This window comes from Lissotriton vulgaris, unplaced genomic scaffold (assembly GCF_964263255.1).
Source record: "Lissotriton vulgaris unplaced genomic scaffold, aLisVul1.2 SCAFFOLD_618, whole genome shotgun sequence".
Lineage (NCBI taxonomy): Eukaryota > Metazoa > Chordata > Amphibia > Caudata > Salamandridae > Lissotriton > Lissotriton vulgaris.
The window spans coordinates 615,845-639,840 of NW_028240653.1; the positions used below are offsets into that span (position 1 = coordinate 615,845).

A 23,996-nucleotide genomic window follows, 5' to 3' on the forward strand; every position below is an offset into this window, starting at 1 on the left:
GTGATGCTTGGTTGGAGGAGAACACACACACACACACACACACACACACACACACACACACACACACACACACCCCACACACACACACCAGAACAACACAAATAGATTGTTACGTATTGATATCATTCTACAAAGCCAAGAAAAAGGATGTGTTGTGTTGTGTCAGTTTTTTAACAAGTGCCCTAATAGTTTGTGGTCACATTACAGAATATGTCTAACAGTATGACAAACCATTTGCAATTATATATTTATTGAATTAGACTGAAAGAAACATTTGAAAATATTTTGGATCAAATTAACAAAGATAAACCCAGAATATAAAAATGAACAGAATGAAATGAACGAAAAGGAATTGAATAAAATGAAACGAATGAAAGAAATGGAATAATAGCAAGAATTCATTGTGGCAATTTGAACTAGCAATTCAGGCTATAACAACTACAGTACACTTGATGTGTATTCAATAAATTGATTCAGGAGCGCTTCAATAATCAATTAGTCTTCTAAATATGTTGAATATGGCTAATAATAGAATCTTGATTAAATGTTCTTATTTGCCATGATTTTGTGATTCCGGTTAAGCAAAGACCTGCACTTCACAAAGCGTGAGGCATTCCTGTCGGCCTCGAATAATGACGTTCACATAGCGACCGACCATTCCATTGCAGTAGAAGGTCTGGGTGGTGCCGGCTGCGATACTGGAAATGTAGGCGCACCTGGGGAAGCAATAAACAGACAGAGATTAAATAACTAATTAAAGTTTGAAACAATCCGCTTCCTGTGCTCTGTTTATGTATCAATCATTCAAGACCATTTCAGAGCAACTATTGCCAAAGGGAAGGACGACGTTAGATATTTTAATTGTTCATGCACAGCAGCGGGGCCGTTCACCGGACCCAAAGCAGCCCTTGCAAGTGTTGTCAGACGAGATCCCCGTATGGTGCCCAGTGAGTGCAGCGAGCGAGCCCGACCACTACAAGGAGGGTTGGGAGGTTGGGGGGGGGGGGCGGAGGAGGGGCGGGGATCGCCACTTTATAAAAAATTGGGCAAAAATGGCACATTCTACAACACAGTGTTCATTCTATATTCAATATATTAGCTTCTAAAGCATAGTAAATGATGACCTCACAGTGCACCATGATACAACATTCTTTATTGGAGCCTTTCAATGATTTTGTTCACTATTAGCCTCCAAAAGATCAATCACTCAATCAATCACGACATTTATAAAGTGCACAACATACACGTTAGGGTCTCAAGGCGCTGGGGGGGAGGGGGATGTTGTTACTGATCGAAGAGCCAGGTCTTGAGGAGTCTTCTGAAGGCCAGTAGGTCTTGGATCTGCTGTAGGTTGGTGGGGAGGGTGTTCCAGGTCTTGGCAGCGAGGTGGGAGAGGGATCTGCCACTGGTGGTCGTGCATCGGATGCGAGGGGCTGTGGCGAGGGCGAGGCCAGTGGAGCGGAGCAGGCGTGTGGGGTGTAGAAGCTGAGTCGTCCGTTGAGGTATGCTGGGCCGGTGTTGTGAAGAGCCTTAAGCGCGTGGAGGAGCTTGAAGGTTACCCTCTTGTTGACGGGGAGCCAGTGCAGGTCTCTTAGGTGGGGTGTGATGTGGCTGCGGCGGGGGATGTCGAGGATCAGGCGTGCTGAGGCGTTCTTGATGCGTTGCAGCCGTCCCAGGAGCTTGACCGATGTTCCCGCGTAGATAGGCGTTTCCATAGTCCAGACTGGTAATGACGAGTGCCTGGGTGACTGTTTTTCTCATTTCGGTGGAGATCCACTTGAAGATCCTGCAGAGCATTCGGAGGGTGTTGAAGCAGGATGAGGAGACAGTGCTGTTCCCAGTGTTGTCGGCCACCAGGAGTCTTCCCAGGCTGAGGTGGTGGGGCCGAGGATGAGGATCTCTATTTTGGCTGAGTTCAGGTTCAGTCAGCTGTTTTTCATCCATTCGGCGACGTCCTTCATTCCTTCGTGGAGGTTGGTTTTGGCGGTATGAGGGTCTTTAGTGAGGGAGATGATCAGCTGGGTGTCATCGGCCTAGAAGATGATGTTGAGGTCGTGCTATCGGTCGACGTGGGCGAGGGGTGCCATGTAGATGTTGAACAGCGATTCAGTGAAGGATTAGCCCTGGGGTACACCGCAGATGATCTCGGTGGCCTTGGAGCAGAAGGGGGGAGGCGGACACTCTGAGTTCTGCCGGAGAGGAAGGATGTGGTCCAGTCCAGGGACTTCTCTTGGATTCCGGCGTCGTGTAAGCGTGTTCGTAGTCTGTTTTGGCAGACTATGTTGAAGGCGGCTGACAGGTCCAGGAGGATGAGGGCCGCTGTTTCTCAGTTGTCAAGCAGGGTCCTATTGTCATCAGTGGCGGCGATGAGGGCGGTTTCGGTGCTGTGGTCGCTGCGGACACCGTACTGGGATGGGTCCAGGATGTTGTCCTGCTCGAGGTAGCAGTCAGTTGTTTGTTGACGATGATCCGCCTGAGGTTTCTTGAGTAAGGAGTTGATCTTGGCGTGCTTTCAGCTCTCCGGGAAGGTTGCTGTCTCGAAGGAGATGTTGATTACTCTCCGGAGATGGGGTGAGATGGCTGTGCTGGCTTTGTTGAAGATGTGGTTAGGGCATTGGTCTAATGGTGATCCGGAGTGGATGGTGTTCATGATCTTGCAGGTGTCCTCGTCATTGACGCTGGTCCAGGAGAGCAGGTGGTTGGTGTTGGTGGTGGTCGTGGGTGTGGTGGTTGTCGGGGTGGTTGTGGCGCCGATGCTGTCGTAGATGTTGGCGATCTTGCAGTGGAAGAAGGTGGCCAGTGAGTCGCACAGGTCTTGCGAAGGCGGCATGTCGTTGGTGTTGGAGCTGGGGTTGGAGAGTTCCTTTATGATGTTGAAGAGCTCTTTGATGTTGTGTGCATTGTTATCTAGGTGGTCCTTTAAGGCGGCATTCTTGGTGGCTCTGATGAGTTGATGGTGATTGCGGGTAGCGTTCTTGTGGGCTGTGTAGCTGTCCGGGGATCGTTTCCGGAGCCAGTTCTTCACCAATTTTCGGCATGTTCGTTTGGAGGCCTGGAGGTCTTCGGTGAACCCGGTAGCTTTCTTGCTGGTGTGGCTGTTGGAGGGGGACTTGAGCGGGGTGAGAATGTTGGCGCAGTCGATGATCCATTGTCTGAGGTTGCGGGCGACGGTGTTGGGATCGGTGGAGTCGGCAGGTGGGTTCTGGGTGTCCCTCTGCTTCACTTCGGCTGTGGACTAGGATCAGAAAACACACTTCTAGGGCATCGTCATTGTGCTCGTGGACTTCACTTTCACATCAGGCTAATTATTGTGGTTGTCCTTGGCAGGGATCAGGAGTGGGCGGGGGCCACACTGCGGAACTGTTCGATGCATGTTGCTGCTTAGTTTCTGGCCTTGTTTGGTATGCATGGTGTCCGTTTTCACTGGTATGGGTGTAGGGGGTAGTAATCCCCGGAAAAACTACTGGATGTAGGATTTACAGTACTGAGGCTCTAATCCTGATCCGCTGCTTATAAACACAATGTGTGTTCCTGGTCAAAAATCTTTCAAAAGTAGGCTTTGGGTGCTGTGTACACAAAGTGTGCTGTGTTCATCTTTGGATGAAATGCCTAAATCTAATATTGAAATGGGTAAATGCTGATTGATGCTGTTTTTAGCTTCATTGGTTTATCGTCTTCCAATGTGCATTGCAACGTCGGGCATCCCGGTCCTCCTAGAAAGTGTTCATGCAGTGATTTGTTCATCCCAGCCCTTTGGACTTCCATGCATTTATAGTTTGTATTTCTTAATTGTTGATAGGGCATGATCTTGCTCATTTCAGAGGGCTGTTGCTTTGTTGGCCATGTTTCCGAACTATGGTACATTTTTCAGTCTGTTTCTCACTCTGCTCACTGAAACGTTGCAAGTTCATCGATATAGCAGTTCTGTTTGGTGGATCTGCACTATCTATGCGGAGTACAAAAAGCATTAGTAAAGCCAATAGAAAGATAACCAGCAGCAAAGTATTTTATGGGGGCGTAGCAACAGGAAGGTCAATTAGAATATGGTCTTTGCTGAGGGCTGCTACATACACATACATATTTCAGGGGTGCAACAAGGTGTCCTTTTGATACCTTGGCAGCCTTGAAATTGCATTCTCAATTTGCAATTGTATAATTGCAAATACCAAATTGAGAATGTCTTCCCATTCCGAGCCAGCAGTAAAAAAGAGCAGCTCTTTTTTACTGCTGGCTCGGGCTTATTTATGGCTGCCACAATACGAGCCTCATCTGATTGTAACAACTGGAGTGGATTATGAGTCCATTTGTTTTGGGGTTTCGCCGGTAGCTACACACTTCTGCTTTCGGTTTTCTAAGAACTACTTTTATTTCAGATCTGCGTGGCCGGACCCGTTTGATCATTTAATTACGTAGTAGTCCGTCAGATACCTGTGAGGGAGCTATTATAGCTAACAGACATAATTCTGAATATTGTGCAGACACTTATCAGCCCCGATAAATTTCCTATAAAAGGAACGAAATGCTTTGGCTGTTGTCCAGTTGTTTTAGCCTAAAGAAGAATAAATACATTTGACTAGATTATATTGGTTAATGCGACTTCATCCCTGGTGCTGAATCCATTTTTCTTCATTCTAGACCTGTAGTCACCATCGGTGCAGTTAGTTGCTCAAAATCTCACCTGAGCCATCAATTACACGTAGTATATACTGACCTCAGGTAGACAACAGTGACACCACTGGGGACGATTGAAGTGGCAAGGACCCTGTGCAATGTAACGTGTGATCAGAACTCAGAGGATCTAAGTTCTCAATGTAAGTTCTTCCCATATGCAATGGCGGAGTTTTTGGCATCAATCCTTGACGCGAAGTTGGGCAGTGCTGAGCGCCCTGCCAATAATGCGATCAACAATTGGTCGCGAATGGTAGCAAACTTTTCCTTTGAGTACAAAGGTCCGGTTAGGGCAGCAAGTCATATCTCTACCGCTCAGAGTCTGGTGCTCGAGCGATAATTTCACTTCTGGAAACCGTTTGAAACTTTTGTCTTATTTCAGTTATTTGTCAGCCGTCCTGGTCAGTTCAGTTTTGGGAACATTTACTTTGTACCACTTTTATAGCAATGTTTACATCTACAGTGTGGGGGCTAGCAAGGGGGGGGGAATTGATTCTGTCATGGTGAAGGGAGTTTTTCATTGAGTTCCACTGGTCCGACTGAGTCTAAAGAGTTGGTGCCAGATCTTGCTAAGGCTCTTGTTTCTATAGGACCCCCTCTCACCCACAGTTTGAAACCATCAGTCTTTGTCAATGAGGATCAGAACATATTACTTTCTTCTAGGATGGCTATGACTGTTTGCTGAGGGCATGATGAAGATCAGGGCATTAGGTTATGTTTGGCCCGACTGCTGAATACTGTTAAGTGGGTTACATGGTTGGGTCTCCAGGCAATATTAAATGAAAATGAATTCTCTAACCATTGCTTGCCTTGAGCTTGGCCACCACAACCGTTACTTAGTTTTTGGGGCACAAAGGTTGAGTGAGGAATAATAGACTTAGGAGTCTGTATGAGCGTTTGCAGTTCAACAAGATAAACTATCACATAGAAGACATAGTGAAGGATTTATCTGGACCTAAGATGAGCCTCCTAGTTGGGGACATGATAACAGGATATGGCGTATGATTTAGATTAGGAAAAGGGCCCAGCATCTCTAGAGGTGGGGATGAGGTACAATTCAAAGGCTTCATCTCAGTTGCTGCGTAATTGGCCAGCATGTTTTCTACTCTCTGAGTATAGCCAGCCATGTATACCCTTGAGGAGGTCTTTAGCCAAAAGGACACAGAGAGAGTATCCTTAGTCAGCAGGGTGAGCGGTAGCTCATTGGCAATATCTTCAGCTCAGGCACAGTACAGGCTGGCAAGGCGTGAGCAAGAGTTGGTCTGCAACATTCATCCGAAAAGCAGCATGCCATTTTTGGCTTGCATAGTGAGCCAAGGGAGGGGCGACTGCACCAGATTTTTCCCGATTATAATTATTCCCGATCCAATGGTAAATCCAGCAAAAGGTGTGCCACATGTCCTATGGGTGTGTCACTACGTATACCGGGTAGCAGTCTTGATAGGGGGATAAGCATATCTACAACCAAGGGCTAGTTTTCATTAGAGGGTGCCATCAGTGCAGACTATATGGCACTAAAGATCCGGCATTAGCCCCGGGCTACTGCTGATGGGGGTCCATTGATGGTAATGGAATATGCAACATAGCTGAATCGGTTCAGGGCACAGGGAGGTGCCATGGTTTGGGTTACTTTTGTAAGGGGACTGTGGCTGACGTCAGCCAGAAATGTTAGTGGGGGCACAGGCATGGCTGGAAGGAAAGGGGATTGACCTGCTGGGGGTCGTGTCCCTTTCAGCCCTTCAGTAGTCACCTGGAGTTGATTTTAGATGAGATTTGCCTGGAGGTTGGTCACAATGCAGGCACCCCAGCAGATGGTGTGTTGCCTGGTTCCTGGGAGACATCGATAAGGAGCCTATGGCTGACAGCCCTTAATGTTTCCAGATTTGTGGTGCAATATCTTTGTGAGTTGCACCTGTGTTTAGGCCAGGCTTCCTTAACGGTTCGCTCATGGGCTACGGGTAATTCTCCATCTACCTGTAAATAGCTCTCCTGTGAGCAGCCCAAGCCCACTAAATGACATGCTTTGCTTGGTTGTATTAATACACATATACCAAAATTGAGATTGTATATTCAATAGGAAGATGGTTTATTCTCGGAACTTGTAAACCGATATCAGTAGAAATAAATATGAATTTCCAAATCTACTTACAATAACATTTGATTGATAAATCATGTAGCATTGTAGAGGTGTTTTGCAAATGTTATTACCTCAGGGCCGGATGATTTTTAGCTATGGCTGTTATGTATTTCCCATGTAGAAGCATCCCATTCTGACAAACCTTTTTCATATTTCTGCTTGCAACCATTCCTGAGGCACTGAGGTGATCACTCCAATTGATCTTGCATACGGTGGCCACCAATGTAATCTTGCTTTATGTGGTCTCTTTTACAACGCTAACAATAAAAATAGTTCTTGAGAAGTTTCACTGGACATAAGTAGCGGGCCGATGCATTGCTGGAGGCCCTGGATTGCTAGTGTCTGCCAAGATGTATTTATATTGCAACATTCTTGGCCCAGGTAATTTTTCACATGACTTTAAGATGACTCCTGATGACGCCGCTTCTTGATGACCAAAGGGGAAAGGGATACTACCAGATGTTTCTGGGGTTTATGGTAGACTTGAGACAGGTGGTTTGGGTGGAGGGTGAGAGCGCCAGTAATCTCCTCACCCTGTGGCGGTGTCCCTGGCAGATAATACCACAAGAGTTCTGATTCTGGAACTGGACGGCCCCCTTAGCGGGCTATGATTAGTGTGGGCACCGGACAGGCGGGAGGGGCAGGCTGACCTGCTGGTGGTCCCTGGACTCTCCTGCCCTACTCCACGATGCCAGGTTTTAGAATTTAGGGGAATACACCTAGGTTCAGGTACCCCTGTAGGCCGATGCACTATGCAGTGCCCTGTTTTTTATGTTTTGGTTCTTCTCTGGGATTGGAGGAGATGGAGATGTGATGAAGTTGATCCAATGATTTTCCTGTAATTCCCTTTAGGAAGGGTGCATGGATGCCTCGGGTGGTACCTGGGGGGTGGTTGCTGGGTGAGGCATGCTGGCACACTGCGCACCGCGTATCTCACGACAATGTGTGCCGGACTTTCTAGGAATGTGGAATATGATATTTGACTTGTGTATTCATCTTCCATCTTCCTCTGGGTATCTATGAAATTATTGTTTTATTTATGTATAGCTGTACTTTCACGGGCTTGGCTTACCAGCAATTTTAAATGTCAATATGAATAAAAAGGCTACATTGTGTAACCCACGAACTGGCTCTAATCTCTGTTCTTGAGCATTGCAGGGAGAGAATGTGGGGCGAGTTGCACGTCTGCGTGTACTATATGAGTTTCAGTTTGAGGCTAGTTAGCTAATAGTGTGTATTTGATGCATATTGGAAGTTCAGGGCCCGTAATATTTCTATTTATGGGTTATTTTTCGAACCGGAGTTCAGAAACAAATATAATAAACATATATAATTTCAAAACAAAATGACTGCATTCTAAATGTCCAGGTGCGACTATGAGAGTTTGTGTACAAGTTTCCAGCTGCTCAGTTCTCGCACTACGCGACCCATGCACTGCTCTCCTCATGAACTAACAGAAGACATGTGTTGTATTTAGCCTGTCTCTTTTCTGCCTGGGGATTTCACTGTCATTCACATGATGTCACCACTAGAACCTTTGGTGACATCATGGAGTGTTTGGGGCTTAGCCTGGTGACAACTGGCAGTTGGAACCAGGCAGGCTGAGTGGCAAGCTGGTCACTCCTGGTGGGTCTTCTCTACATCTTATTGTTAACATCTTGAAGACTTGACTATAATGAATAAAGCAACATAAATGATACCAGGCTCCCGGCTTCTATTTACAACAACATGCTGCTGCGCCGCCTCCGATCAGGGCTCGTGGGCAGTTAGGCATTCACATGAGAGTGAGAGATGTTCTGTAATTATTCAGCTGACAGTTTCAAAGTGAATAAAAAAACAAGCAGTGTAATATTAGGTGTAATATGTGAGCATGCCTTATTGCAAATAAGACTAGTTGGTTGAAACAAAATTAACAAGGACACCTTACCAGGCGATAATGTTACTCTCTCGCTCGCCCTGTGCTTCCCAACTCTTGCTGACTTCCTTCCTCCCTCTCTCTCCCTGTGTCTACAGAGCCCAAGACTGCAGTAGTAGTAGAGAGAGAGAGAGAGAGCGGAAAAAAGACAGAACTACAGCTGCTGAGCAGAGTTACAAATCTGCTGATCTATGGGGCTAAGAGGCAGCATGTGCATCACCTAGTGGGCGCCAGGCACACGGCCTACATACCAACGGCTTACGCAATTCCTAATTGATTCTTCTCAGCAAATGCGACTATGGAGCCCCTGGCTGGTTTTGGTTGTGCACCGGGGTGGCACTGCACACAGTTTGGGAACCACTGCACTAAGCATTGCAAATAAAATACTGTTTAGTGATCTGCATGGAACAAGTCCTGTGCAGCAGGCGGATTAACCCCCTGAGCTACCTTGGATGATCCAAAATTACCACTAGACAAAATCCCAGCAGGTACATTAATCACCAGAGTTATCTCAACACGTTTATTGTTGCCGGAAATCTTCTGACTATACAAGGAACTCTGCAGCAGGTGCTTTTAAAACTGCTACACTGCTACAAAAAAGTCCCTCAGTAGCAAAATGAGCCTCCCTGGAAAACACCTGGTGCCCAGTCCGACCAGTCCGGCCTTGATGCAGAGACCCATGACATGCCTGCACACATACAGGAGGTACACATATTTCATAGAGCAAAATACATACAATCATTTTCTTAAGTTCATCAGACATACATGTACACATTCGCTTAAGCAAGTACATGACAGAGGGGAAATGCGCATAGACCAATAGCTGTATCTAAAGCTGCAACCCTACAAAACTCTGTGCAGCCAAGACAGATAGTGAGGTGCATCAACAGAGCACTAGGTGACAGGCAGTGGAGGCTGAGGGTCCCAGATTTACAAATCTTTCAAGAAGCGCACAAAGGTGCCTGTGTTGTGGTCAGGATTGCTTTTGTGCAAGAAGGGATACCTTAGAGGCAAGCATGTATTTCTGCAGCATGACACTGACCTGTCATCAGCCATAAAACTAGTAATCTCACCTCCACCCATTGCAACATTGGGCTTTGGTTTACCAATGTCATTCTTAATCCTAACCCTAAATGTGACTGTTGTATCACACAACAGGTAAGAATCATTTTAATTTGTTTTTATTCTCAAATAGCACGATCCTTGCCAGAGGTTGACAGAGTGCAGAATATTAATTACAGAAGTCACAGTTGAATTAAAAGCACAATTATAAAAAATGGATCAACAATTTTGTGGAACCAAAAAGAAACGTCCTTTAAAGCATATGTCTTTTTCAGTGATTCATAAAGTGGTACATTTATCTTGGCTTGATTGGCTGCTGTCTGAAATGTTGGCATTACCAAAAAGATAGGTCAATGTCTCGCCGCTGATTCTGAGTTTATACACTTGTGCTTCAACATTGTATGCCAACGTTGATGTTGATATCGGGATCACACACCTACTAAACGGAGCCTTCTCAAAACAATGTTTTGTTTACACACATGTTGCCATTGTTCACACGAAATTGCAGAATCTCATTCCTCTCTCAAATCTCCTTACCAACTCCAACTTCATCTGGGTGTAGGCTTCCACATCAACGACAACTAGATGCTCCTGCCTGTCATGGCCTCCAGAGAATTAGTCAACTGGTCTTCCCTCTTTCGGAGCCCAACTGATAAAACATATCCGACCATAGGTGAATGTGGACATTAACCTCCAGTTCACTACTGTGATACTTGTGCGTATGTCAACTCTCTTCATGTACATTTTCAATCTCTACACAAAACTACTAAGAAAGTATCAGGTGGCCCAGATAATTTTTTTACCAGGAATATGCACCTATAAGCTGTTGCATCTCCATGCAATCAGTTACCCGTCTAAAAAAAAGAGTAAAATGCAATCTTCTTGACACTGAAACTGGTTAAAAGTGAATCAGAAGAGGGTAAATGCTGGATTAATGGCAATTAAGAGCCAAAACCTACATTAATAAAAACATTTACTTTGGCTACCTGAGGTCTCCATGACTAGTGTATTGCATCACGTGGCAAATTCTGATTGTCTGTTCGCTCGCCCAGCTGGTCACTAAAGCCTGGAAGGCAACAAACTATCAAAAACTCCATCGCCATCCAATCAGTAAATTCCCGTTCACCCCATCTACACAACTCTACTCATGAAAATGGATTCACCAAATGCCAGAGCAAGCGGAAATGAAATCACGCCTACTTTAACATTAATGACATCACAAGAAATAATGTCATATGACCTTTGACCCCATAGTAAATACACAATTAATAGCAGTTACTGCACAAATTATTGTCTGTTTCAGATACATCCTGTATTTTAATACAAAAACTGCTATAATATGTCTAGTAAACACTATGAATGACTTTTCGTTCAGAGGATTAGGGGCCAGCTGTATGACCATTTGCTTTTGCTACTCGTAAATTACAAAAAATTGTGAGTTGCAATTTGTGAGTCACAAAAGCGAATGTACAACGTCAGAGACACTGTTAGCGATTCCCAATGGGGTCGCAAAATGCGAGGCTCATGAATATTAATGAGCCACTCACAACCCCACTGCGACCCCATTAGGAATGGTAGGCCCTCCCAGTACGGTGGCCTGTCTGGGACTGATTTTAAATAAAGCACTTTTCTATTTTAAATGGAGCCCGTTTTCCTTTAAAGAAAACGGGCGGCATTTAAACAAAATATGAACATTTTTGCTTAATTTTTCAAGGGTAGGCAGTGAGTGGTCCCTGGGACCACTGCCTGCCCTTAAAAATACTATCCCCTGTGCAGCCCAATCTAGCCCCTCATCCGGAGAGTTTAGCAGAGAGCTCTCCTACATCCGATCTGCCCCTGCCCTCTTCCCCTATAGAGCAGATCGAGAAGCTAGTAAGGCCCTTGATTCTCCCCGTACTGCAAAGGGTTAAGGATATCGCAGTCCGTTTAGACAGATTTCAGCAGTCATCTCTAGATAATTTTTTCTCTCTCAATTCCTTGATAAAATTGCAGGCTAAAAACAACCTGAGTGAGAGTGAGCAGGTTAGATCTCATGGAGACGTTTTAGCTCCAGAGGTCGCATTGCCTCATCCCACCCAAAAAACGGCCTGTCCTCAGGGGTCTGCGCACCAGGATGCTGTACAGGCTGTACCAGTTTCTACTCCACCTATCATATTCCCTTCCGATACTAGTGCCTCGACGGATCAGGGTCAACATTTTGTCGGCTCTGCTCCCTCAGTCACAAACCTGAAAGGACTCACTACAACGAGGGCAAAAGCACCACTCTCAAGGAAAGACCCCAAAGCCCCCCAAAACAACCTAGCATAAATAGTCTTAAGCCCGCACCTGCCTCTCAGCAGCCTGTCCATTCTCTCACTGAGGATGCTAGATCCCTCCCTGTAAACCTCCCACCTGACTGTCAGCCCTATGTTGCTGTCCTTACTAATGTTCCACCACTGAAGGCTGACCAGCATGATTCTTACCAGGCGCTTACAAATAAAGCCATGCACAGGTTAAGAGCAAACAGACCATTGCCTAGCGAGCTGGATGGCCAGATTTAAAATGTTAGAAGGGTAGGGTGGGTAGGATACGGACACAAGCATCTCCAGGGGGGTTGCGTGGTGGTGAATTTCAAGGATGCTAGGGTTGCCCCATTCATCTGCAACCAGCAGCAAGGCTATGGAGGAGAGGGTATTGGTTTAGTAGATTTGAGCTATTTTTATGCTAGGCCGCCAAGCTTTTCAAATGTTGGTTATCAAGGGTGGGGTGGGAGGCATGGTTCTATCCCCCCTGAGTACCACCATTACTCCCTTCCTTACCTACCTCACCCTTGGTCAACGAACCACTCGAGGCCTTTTGGGTACTGAAGTGACACTTGCTCCCGGGACACACCTTTTTGTCTGAGTACGTTCTATGTCCCGGAATCATCTACTGACAATCTCCAATCACATCCTGCTCAAGGCAGTCCCTCTGACTCTATTCCCCCACGCCTTAGTCGGCCTTCAGACTCGTCATCTGGTCTTGCTACTACCTACATTGTGAGGCCCATGAGAGAGGGCTTACCACCAACTATTTCGGGGCGGGCGGCCATACTTGGGCCTGTGTCCCGCATGGAAGAGGCTGTGGTGGATCCACTTCTCAGGATTCTCAGCTGGAACGTTGCAGGCATCTCTAGGAAGCTGGACCTTCCCGACTGGAATACCCTCGTGGAGGCCCATTCAATTTGTATCTTCCAAGAAACATGGAGCAGGGAACCCTGCCATAAGGTGGGGTACTCATCGTTCTTCATACCTGCTGTGCCCTCCCCTACAGGGAAGGGTCGCCCCTCAGGCGGCCTTCTCATATGGGTAGACGTTTCATTGGGATGCAAAGTTACGCAGCATGCGTCCAACTCCCCCGATCTACTCAGAATTTCACTCAAGGGGCCACAGAGAGGGCTTACTCTCCACATTATTAACATCTATGCCAGGGGGCCGAAGGGAGGCTTACAGTCACCCACTGTTACAGGCCTGGAGGACGTTCTTAGACAGTGCCCGGCTAGATCTCATGTCCTGGTTGCGGGGGACTTCAACTGCAATTTTGAGCCCCTTGTTGCGGAGGGCATTTTGGGCCTTACCGAAGAAGATGCCATGAGAGGAATTCCCACCTTAACTATTCCACCTATCAGGAGGTGGTCCCCAAGGGCCATACAACTTAATTCTCTGACCCTGGAGTACGGCCTGAGGGCCGTGAACGGGAGGACGCTCTCGGATCCTCTGGGAGCCCACACCTACAACAGGGCGCATCATACATCGAGGATAGATTATATTCTCCACGACGTTAACTTGTGGAGCTTTGTGCGGGATATGGTGGTCTCACCCACAGCCGATAGTGACCACAACCCCCTCTCCTTGACTCTTCACCCTTTGTGGCCTGGGGAACTTAGCATGCACACGCCCTCTAAACCAGCCTTCACCGCAGCAGTACGCCCCACTAATTGTGGGAGGCGCCTGAAGTGGTGCAATGTTGCTATGGACGAGGGCTACCTGCTAGCTATAGGGGCGCTCCTAGCAACTGCACAGTCCAAAAGCTCGTTTCTGCAATCTAATTAACGCTATGGGTAATTTCTTCCGTCTCCCAGTTAGAGATCCTCCAGCCGGGAATAACAAGAGACCTAAGAACCAACCAGGCTGGTAAACTGAAAAATGCAGGGAGGACAAATCTGCCTTGATCACTGCTGCTAAAACTAAATCCCCGGCAAAGATCAGGCTTGCTAGGAAAAAGTATACCCAGAGTACGAAAGCAGCAAAGAAAGAGTGGGAGGATAGGTACTGGTCCGATGTCATGGAAGCGAGTGCTGGCAGAGATTCTAGAGGGTTCTGGAATTTAATCAGACTCAGGAACAGACCAGATAGCACCCTTATTACATGCAACATCCCAGCACTAACTTGGTACAACCACTTTCTCTCCCTTTACACCTCTGATGGTACGAACCCTCAGCTAATCGATAATAGTAGTCTCTATACAGCTGAACCTCAGGGGGAAGCAATAGGAGATTTATTCACCCCTAGAGAAGTGGAGAGCGTAATAAAATCTCTGGTGCCCCTCAAAGCCCCTGGTCCTGATGGGCTACCAGGTGATCTGTTGTGCGCCAACCACAAAGAGTGGGGGAAGGTGGTTTCTTCCTTGCTTAACGCTATCAATAATGGCGCTCCTGTCCCTGAATCGTGGAAAGGGGCGGAGGTCGTCCCGATATTCAAAAAGGGGTGTCGGGACGACCCCACAAACTATAGGCGTATAAGCCTTATTGATTCAACCCAAAAGGTGGCGGGCAAAGTGATTTTGGGGAGGGTGCTTCAGTGGGTAGACGACAATAACATTCTGTCGGACTACCAAGCTGGCTTTCGCTCCGGAACGGGGACCATAGAACAAGCTTTTAGATTGGTTCTTCTCTACTGGAAGGTGGTGGTTCTGGGAAAAGGCAGTCTTTACTTGGCCTTCATAGACCTGAAGACTGCCTTTGACCTAGTACCCAGGGAGGGGCTATGGAGGGTTTTGTCGGAGATGGGGCTGCCACCGTATATCCTGTCTTTGCTCAGGTGCGGTGGGGCACGCGCTGTGAAAAAACGGACAGGATCCCTGTGGGGAGAGGTGTCCGTCAGGGATGTGTGCTCGCTCCCACTCTGTTCTCTCTTTATGTGAACGGGGTGGTCGAGCATCTGCTTAGAACTCCTGCATATGCACCGTCCCTGGCGGGCAAGCGTATCCCCACTTTACTCTTTGCTGACGGCACCCTCCTTATCTCAAAGACTCCTATGGGCCTGCAGAGCCTCCTTAACAGTTTCCAGGAGTTCTGCTCACTTAGTGGCTTGATTATCAACACCAATAAAACTAAATATCTGGTTTTGAATCCCCCCCAAAAAATCGGACATCCCCCGGTTCTGAATTCCGTGCCTTTGGAGAGGGTGGCCGAATTCGACTACCTAGGAATCCGCTTAACTGATTCAATGCACTGGAATTTGCACATCCAAAAAATGATACTTGGCCATGAAAGGGTGGGTGGTGCACTCCTACAGGAGCAACGCTCCTCCTTAACCAAGCCCATCGCCCCAGTAGTGGAGATCTACAAAGCAAGAGGGGTTGGTGCTGCTTTGTATGGGGCGGAGCTGTGGGGTACGTGCAACCTTGAAGCCCTAGCTAGATCAGAGTGCAAATTTTTGAAGGAACTGATGGCCCTTCCCCAGAGCACCCCTTCCGTACCCGTTTTAATGGATCTGGGTTGTAGATCGATTAAGGACCAAGCCCAACTCCGTCCCTTGCTACTCTGGGCTCGCCTGTGGCGTGTGCCCGAGTTGGCCTCATATGCAGAAGCTCTGTTAGAGGTGATGCAAATGGAGGGGTGGTCCAAGATCTAGTGGTTGAGGGACGTGAAATGCTTGCTTGGAGTCATCGGTCTCGGTGAAGCGTGGGGGACCAGGACTGCCCCCCCCCAAAGCCGTCCTAAAGAAACTGTACTGGACTTGGATCTCTTGTAAAAACTCTACAGACTCTAAACACTGAAATCGACTTTAGATTTTATGAATATTAATGATGTGGTGGTTTATGAACTGTATCTAGATATTCTATCCATCCCCCTAGATCGAGCCCTGTATTTTAAATTCAGAATAGGGACGCTTCCTGTAAACGAATTGTTAGCATGGTGGAAAACTCCCTACCAGCGTTCTCCTTTTTGTGCGTCATGTCCAATGTGTGTTGAGTCTGTTGCCCACCTTTTTTTTGAATGTCCGGCCTATCTAGCCCCTAGGCGGCGTTGGCTCAAACCACTATGTAGCCACTTGGGCACTCTGCAACATAAAGTGGCCCTCCGTATTCTAATGTCTGACACTTGCACTTTGTTTGTTTGTGGTGTATCCAAGTTCCTGAAATTGTCTTGGATAATTTGTTCAAAAAGGCTTGCCCTGTCAATTTAATACTTGTCTTAACTACTTATACAATGTTTTATTGTGTAAATTGAATGTGCATGTGAATATTGATTTTAACCCATTGTATCATGCTTTTAATAAAGCCTTCAATCGATACTGTTCTCTAATTAATTTATTTATTTCAATATTAACCAAACGTAGGGATCTTGGGGTTACTTTGATATAACTTTTTTGGTTCGACTTCTTTGCAGAGGCAATCACCGTATTCATAAGATCAGCAAAACATGATATTTCCGAACCATTCCAGTTAATGTTAATGTTTGAGCTTGTAAAGCGCACTGCTACCCGTAGGTTTCCTGGCGCTGTATAACGCTGGGGAACCCATCCTGGCTTTCCCTGTGGGATGGTCCCTGCTGGGAGTCCCCAAGGTGGAGCCAGGCATCCCTAGCGTTGATGGGGCTGTTGTGGAGATTAGGCAAGCTAATGCCCAGAGTTGCCAAGTGGGACCCCTGATTAGAGTAGGCACCGAAGCGAGAATTATCGAGTCCACTGACCCAAGTCCATGACCCTGCCGCGTCGGGAATTGAACCCTGGTCCCGGCCGACTTCTGCTCCCGGGTCTGCTGCCTCTAACCAGTGAGCCACACCACTCCACGTTAGCCAAGTTTTCCACAGCGGCCTCTAATATACTTTTCAAACCCCTAATTGCCCTGATATCCCAGTGTCATCTCCCTGATTTCTTATCAAAACTAACAAATTCACTGTTTAACGACCAAGGATCGGACCGAATAAGATTTAAATCTGCAGTGAGAGTTAGTACTTTATGGTCACTATGAGGAGCATTAGAGACCTTAAGATCTTTCAGAAGAAAATAAGAGGTACTTCCCAGTATCACATAGTCTAGGATGGATTCACAGTTATTCGATTTGCAGGTAAAGTTTGCCGGTATATTTGAGGGTAGCCTTCCATTTACTATAATACCATCGACTTTTGTCAATTCATCCAGAAGCAGTTTCCCTCTCTTATTTGTCCTAATGTTTTGTGGAAAGAGCGCTTGAGGGAACTGCAAGGATTCTTCTATAACCTTATTTCTGAATATATCAAGATTAAAATTGGAGAATCTACAGTTTAGATCCCCTAACAGAACTATATGTGGGGGAGGTTCTGCTTCGAGGGCTTTCTTTATATATAAGAGGACCTTCTTTAAAAGTGCATTGTGGCAGGTGTCAGGTGGAATATAGGCATTTATCAGAATCAAGAGTTCACATTTTCCAACGTTGTCAAAGTTAAAAAATGTTATTGCCTGAAAAAGGTTGCTAGGATCTATATAATAATTATAATTCCATTTGATCTTATAAGACAACAGGCATGCCACCCCGCCCCTTGCATGTCCTCTCCTGGATGGAATTGCTATGCCATCTAGCGCAAAGTAATCCTTACCTAGTAGTAATTTCTCTGTGCACCAAGTCTCTTGGATACAGATCATGTTTGCATCTAATATAAGTAAAAATTGCAACTTTTCCCTACTATTCTTTATTCCTGCCGCATGCCAGGATATTATTTTTAATTTGTTGCTAAAAGAGTGGATGCAGGGGGAGTTTATTATTAGAACTGCTCGACGGGACTCCAGGTAGCCAGTTCCAATGTAGGCTCTCCTCTATGGAGTTCCGTTGAGAGGAGAGGGAGATAGGGTCTATGAGTTTCACTTGTCTGCCATTTTTCGAAATACAGATTTTTAAGTCCTCCATTTCAAGAGGGCGATCTCTACTGTCTGAATCTGGCAGAATTGTCTGAGGCTTATTATCTAGAACTCTGCTTTGTGGTTTCTCTAAAAACGGGATGACATCAATCCCCCTACTTTGCAGACCTTCTGACCATTGAAGTATAAGGTTTACGATAATTTTAGAATTAAACCTTACCTTCGTTCTATACCCAACGTCTGTTTTGAAGATCAAGACTAGACTCATATCGCTGCTTTGGATAAGTTTCAAGCTTTCGATCTCCAATAGACATTTAAGGAGAAGAGACCTATTTAATATTAGATCCATATCAAACAAAGGAAAAAAGTCTAAGTAGAATGTGTCAAAGCTTTCACTCACACGGACATCCTTGAGTATTTTAGATTCACTTTTACTTCTTTCCATGTCCGGGAATGGCATAGCCAAGGGATTGAGTGCGGACGAAACTAGGGTAGCAGGCCTCTGCTGCACCTCGATATTAACACATGGTAACCCCTCAAATTTGATATTGTGAGGAGCAGATATGGAATGTGTCGTAGATGAGGGGGGAGCTTTGCAAGTCAACAATGTCCATATCACAGGATCTTTAGACTCTGGGATCACCTGATCGGCTTTGTCACATTGGCTCATAGCTTGTGATACATTGTGCAACGACCCCTGGGAGGAATCCTATTCAACTAAGGTCTCTAAGTTTTCTTTAAAACAGGTTTTCCTCTGCCTCTTTTTTGCGAATCTTCGTATTGATTTCGCCTTTTTCCTTATTTGCTTTTTATTTTTCCCATTTTTTTCCTTATTTCCTAAACACGATGAATCCAGGACATCCTCTTTCTCATCGTTTACATGGGTCTTAGAAATAGGAAACAGCTCTTTATCTATCCCTTTTCCAGAGTCCGCCGGATTTTTTACTTCTTGAGCAAGCTCGTGAATACTATCAGCTATTGGAATTTTTGGTGAGGAATCAAGGATCTTCTCTATTGTGACCACTGTTTCCTTTTGCACAAAAGATGGGGGATTACCATCAAGGTCAATAAGAGTTAAATCACAGTTAGCGTTCTCAGACAAGTTCTCCACCACCTTTTCTTTCTTTACCGCCATCTCGGTATGTTTAGAGTCAGTTTTTAAACTAACAGCCTTATTCATGAAGGAGCCGTTTTGCGAGCCCCTAATAGCGAATCATAGCGATTCGCTATTAAGGACTCGCAAAAAGGTAATCATGTAGGAATCGCATAATAAAATGCGATTCCTTATTTGCGATTAGCAAATTGCTAATCGCAAATAAGGAATAACTCGCCATTCATTCCTATGGGCCAAAAGGCCCATAGGAATGAATGGGGAGTATTCCTTATTTGCGATTAGCAATTAGCTAATCGCAAATAAGATTGCGATTTGAAGGGTGCCAGGGGTGTCCACAGGACACCCTGTAGCACCCCTCAAATGACATTTCACACAGGTGTTGCACACACACATGTCCAAAGGACATGTGTGTGTGTAACATGCAACTCAGAAAATGCATTTAAATGCATTTTTCTGAGTTTTCGCAATTTACCGCGAGGTCTGACCTCGCGGTAAATTGCGGCAAGAAATTGCGAATTCGCAAATTTAAATTGGATGTTGAATTGCATTTAAGGAATCTCTAATAGAGATTCCTTAAATGTAATTCCTCGCACATTTGCGACATCGCAATTAGCGATTTTTGCATTTGGGATGCTGAATCCCAAATGCAAAAATCGCACTCGCAAAGGGCCGGATTCTCAGAATCCGGCCCTTTGCGAGCCGATTTAGCCTTCATGAATAAGGCTGTAAGTTCCTTCTCCTGTTTACTGTTTAATAGCACCATTAATATTTGGGTTACAGTTTCCAACACACAGTCTGAACCTCCTACGAATTTTTCAAGTACCCTTAAAATGGAGGATAGTAGATGTTCTAGGGATAATAAGGAATCTGAGACTAATACATCCTTCCTAGTGAATTGACTGGGTCGGATAAAAGTAATATTTAGGTCAGGACTAGCGGAAGTATGGAACTGTGATGAAGAGTAATTAGACTTATTAGACTTATTAGATGGAGTACTACTAAATAATTGAAATCCTATAGGGGCTGTTGGTACTGGTGTATTTACTAATTCTATAACCTTGCTAGAGTCGCTGGCGATATGTCTCCTACAAAGCTCGGGATCTAGATCCGCAAGCGTGAAATCAATATTATGAGCCTCCTCAACCAGAGAGGGACCAACGGTTTCAACGTAATGGCTACCCGCACTCACAAATGCTCCTCCATCTCTATTAGCGGTTACATTAATTGTTGCTGCTTGGGGGGCTCTATCCTTTCCCTTTTCCCATAGACTATACAGTTCACATTTTCCTTTTGACAGCATACCTGCAACATCATTGTTTCTTAGAGGGTTTATTTGGTCTTTGAACAAGTCCTACCTACCAGTAACCACCCAGACCTTAGTTTTTTCGCTGTCATTCTATTTAAAGATTATTTATACAACAGACTCCAGATAGTAGGACAAGCGTGGCTACGGTAAAAAACAAACAACCAATCAAGTAGTCGTAAAGAGTATACAAAGATAAAAAATAATTAGACAATAAAAGGATTATTAAGAAGAAATAAATGTCACAGCCCTGTAGTGTACAGTTCACAACTGCTTCGCCCCTTACGCCTCCCCACCCAGGGCATCGGCGATTCAGCAGCGATTCAACAAGAGCCGCACGCCGACCCCCGTCTCGCAGCCGGGGCTATAGTGGCTGTGGCGGTGCAGGTGAACCGGCAGAAACGATAAAAAGGTTAGAGATAACAGATAGCAGATAAAGGATAAAGAATATCAAGTGAACACACACTTCTTGTTTGACTGAACGGAAAACAACAACAAAACGTACACTTATTGCTGCACTCGTTGCTAATATGCGACTTGTTACTGGCCACCAATATCACCAGCTCGAGTCCTAACACCCCCAAAACCTCAGGGGGCCTTCTTCTCTGAAGATTGTCATTCAGAGGTTCTCTCCATAGTCACTACAGTCACTCCTCGGCTCATATCTCCCGACTCCCGACTCCCGGCTCCTGCCACCCTGCTTCCTCACAGCTGCGCAGAATCTCAGAGTCTCAGGGAGATTCACGGAATCTCTCTAACACCTTCTTGCTTGAATAGGTTCAGAGTGAGGTCGTTCTCATCCAATTAAATAGATCAGATGACAGTCCACTTGTGGTTCTTACCCCACATACAACACTTGTAGAGCACTTGCGGCGTGCGAGGTGCTTCTGCACTCTCAGAGCCCTCACGGAGCGCACGCAGTCACCGAACACCCTCTGCACCAGCGGCAACAACGGTACTATGGCTCAATGGCTCAGTGTTCCACAATGCTCCGCAGCTCTATGGCTCTATGGCTTACGTCCGCTCTCACTCACATGCGGTTAAGTAATGCCTACACGGTGCCTACCTGCTCACGGTGGCGCCCGTGGGGCTCTATCACGCTCAAGTCTCGCCTTGCTCACGGCTCAGGGGAAAAACTGCTTCAACGCTCCAACGAAGCTGAATCACGCCCCAGGGAGCGCTCGTTTAGACCTGATGCGATGTCTTGCTGCTGTCACTATCAGCGGCACGGGTTTGCGGCACAGGTTCACGGCAAAATGCAGCTCACAGCTAACTCGTTGTTTCCCGGTTCCCCCGGCTCCCGGTTCTCCCGGCTCCCGCTGCTCCGCTGCTGGCTGCTTGCTTCGCCTCCACCTGGCCAGCACCTAGCTTTCTTGGCTTATCGGCTTATCGGCTCTCAGCTCTCGCAGCTCCCGCTGCTCCACTGCTACAGCTCCACTCTGGTATTTGATTACGCAGCACAAACTCGTTTGGTCATGCACAGAACCATATACACAGCATACTCTCGCTGGTTTTAGGACTAATGCTATCTCCTGACCTGTTATGTACACTCCCTCCTCCCCCTACACCCTATCCCTCCATGGTCTACTCTTCTCCACTTCCCTGCTACTGACCTCTGCTGCCTCTTGTCCTGACCCTTAGCCCCCACTCTGTCTATTGTTGAGACAGGTCGGGGATCTCCCTCCTTGGACGTCACCTACCCAGTCGGTCTTTAGACAGACTTCCTTGCGTCTCTCCTGTCGTCTCTTCCCACATCTTCCCTCTATCTATGTCTCTTCCTCCATCCACTCTCAAATTACTGAGACTGAACAATTTTGACTGATGCCCGATGGAGCTACCTGGTTTAGCTATAGGGGAGATAAGCCCTGGATTCCCTCCTTGGTCGTCACCTACCCAGTCGGTCTTTAGACAAACTTCCTTGCGTCTCTCCACCTATCCTCCCTGTCTCTCCTCCTCTGCCGTATTTTGTTATTGTTGATCTTTTTCTGCTACTTTGTTGATTTTCATGTAAAGCGCTCTGATACCTTCGGCTCTATTCAGCGCTATATAAAACCTTTTAAATAAATACAGGAAACTGAGGGGCATATGTACAAGCCGAACTTTTACAGACTTTGTGGTGGCGATAGTGGCTGCACCTTATGTACAAGGCAGCGTTAAGCCACATAACTTGGCTTAACGCTGCCTTGTACTCAAGGCCCCCTTTCATGCTGTGGTTAGCATGAAAAGGGTGGGCAGTGGGTGTTGCGGTGGATGTTTCAACGCAACACCAATTCATTTTGACGCTGCCCTCTATGTACAAGGGTGGCGTACAAAGGAGGTAGCTCCAAAATTAAGACCAGGTAAATCCTGGTCTTAACTTGGCAAAACGAGGAGAAATGCATTGTTTCTCATTGTTTTTGCTTTTGTCCGTGTGTGCTGCCTTGTGCAGCTTACATGGAAAAAGCAAAATGCCATGGTTTGTTTATGTACAAGAAGGTCATCCTCCTAGACCTCTCCGCGGCATTCGACACGGTCTGCCACCGCACCCTAGTACAGCGCCTCAGTAACATCGGAATCCAGGACAAGGCACTGGAATGGATCATCTCCTTCCTCGACGGAAGGACACAGAGAGTCCGCCTACCACCATACAAATCAGAAGCCTCCGAAGTCATCTGCGGCGTCCCTCAAGGATCATCTCTGAGCCCCACCCTCTTCAACGTCTACATGAGCCCCCTCGCGGCCATCGTACGCAAACACAACCTCAGCATTATCTCCTACGCCGACGACACCCAGCTGATCCTCTCCCTGACCAACGACCCCGCCTCCGCCAGAGCCAACCTGCACGAAGGGATGAAAGAGGTAGCCGAGTGGATGACGACCAGCCGCCTGAAACTGAACTCTGACAAGACGGAGGTCCTCATCCTGGGCTCTTCCCCCTCCGCCTGGGACGACTCCTGGTGGCCCCCAGCCCTGGGCACCGCACCCAAACCAACAGACCATGCACGCAACCTGGGCTTCATCCTGGACTCCTCCCTCTCCATGACCAAGCAAGTCAACAACGTCTCCTCGGCGTGCTTCAACATCCTACGCATGCTACGGAAGATCTTCCGGTGGATCCCCACCGAGACCAGGAAGACCGTCACCCAGGCCCTCGTCACCAGCCGACTGGACTACGGCAACGCCCTCTACGCCGGTACCACCGCCAAGCTCCAGAAGAGACTCCAGCGGATCCAGAACGCCTCAGCCAGACTCATCCTCGACATCCCACGAACCAGCCACATCACCGGACACCTGAGAGACCTTCACTGGCTCCCCGTCAACAAAAGAATCACCTTCCGCCTCCTCACCCACGCACACAAAGCCCTACACGACCAAGGCCCGAGCTACCTCAACAGCCGGATCAACTTCTACGCTCCCAAACGCCACCTCCGATCAGCCAACCACGCCCTCGCCGCCGTCCCCCGCATCCGAAGAGCGACTACAGGAGGAAGGTCCTTCTCCTACCTGGCCGCCAAGACCTGGAACTCCCTCCCGACCGACCTACGCCTGACCCAAGACCACCTCTCCTTCAGGAAGAAGCTGAAGACCTGGCTGTTCGAGCAGTAGCGGCACCCCCACCCCCAGCGCCTTGAGACCCTACGGGTATGGAGCGCGCTCTATAAGTGTCACTGATTGATTGATTGAAGGTGTCTGTTACATTTACATTGTACAATTAAATGACTTGAATCAAACTTATAAAA

At 46.8% G+C, this 23,996-nt stretch overlaps 1 protein-coding gene across 2 annotated transcripts in view; it reads right to left on the reverse strand.

Annotated features, from left to right (window-relative positions):
• Nucleotides 1-233: 233 nt before the first annotated feature.
• The window catches only part of LOC147672917 (fucolectin-4-like), a 126,202-nt gene continuing 102,439 nt past the window's right edge, over nt 234-23,996 (reverse strand). For both annotated transcript variants that reach the window (XM_086947923.1, XM_086947924.1), the window contains exon 4: nt 234-716. In XM_086947923.1, coding sequence (XP_086804049.1) covers nt 578-716 — 139 coding nt within the window. In that variant the 3' untranslated portion in view covers nt 234-577. The remainder of the gene's footprint in view (nt 717-23,996) is intronic.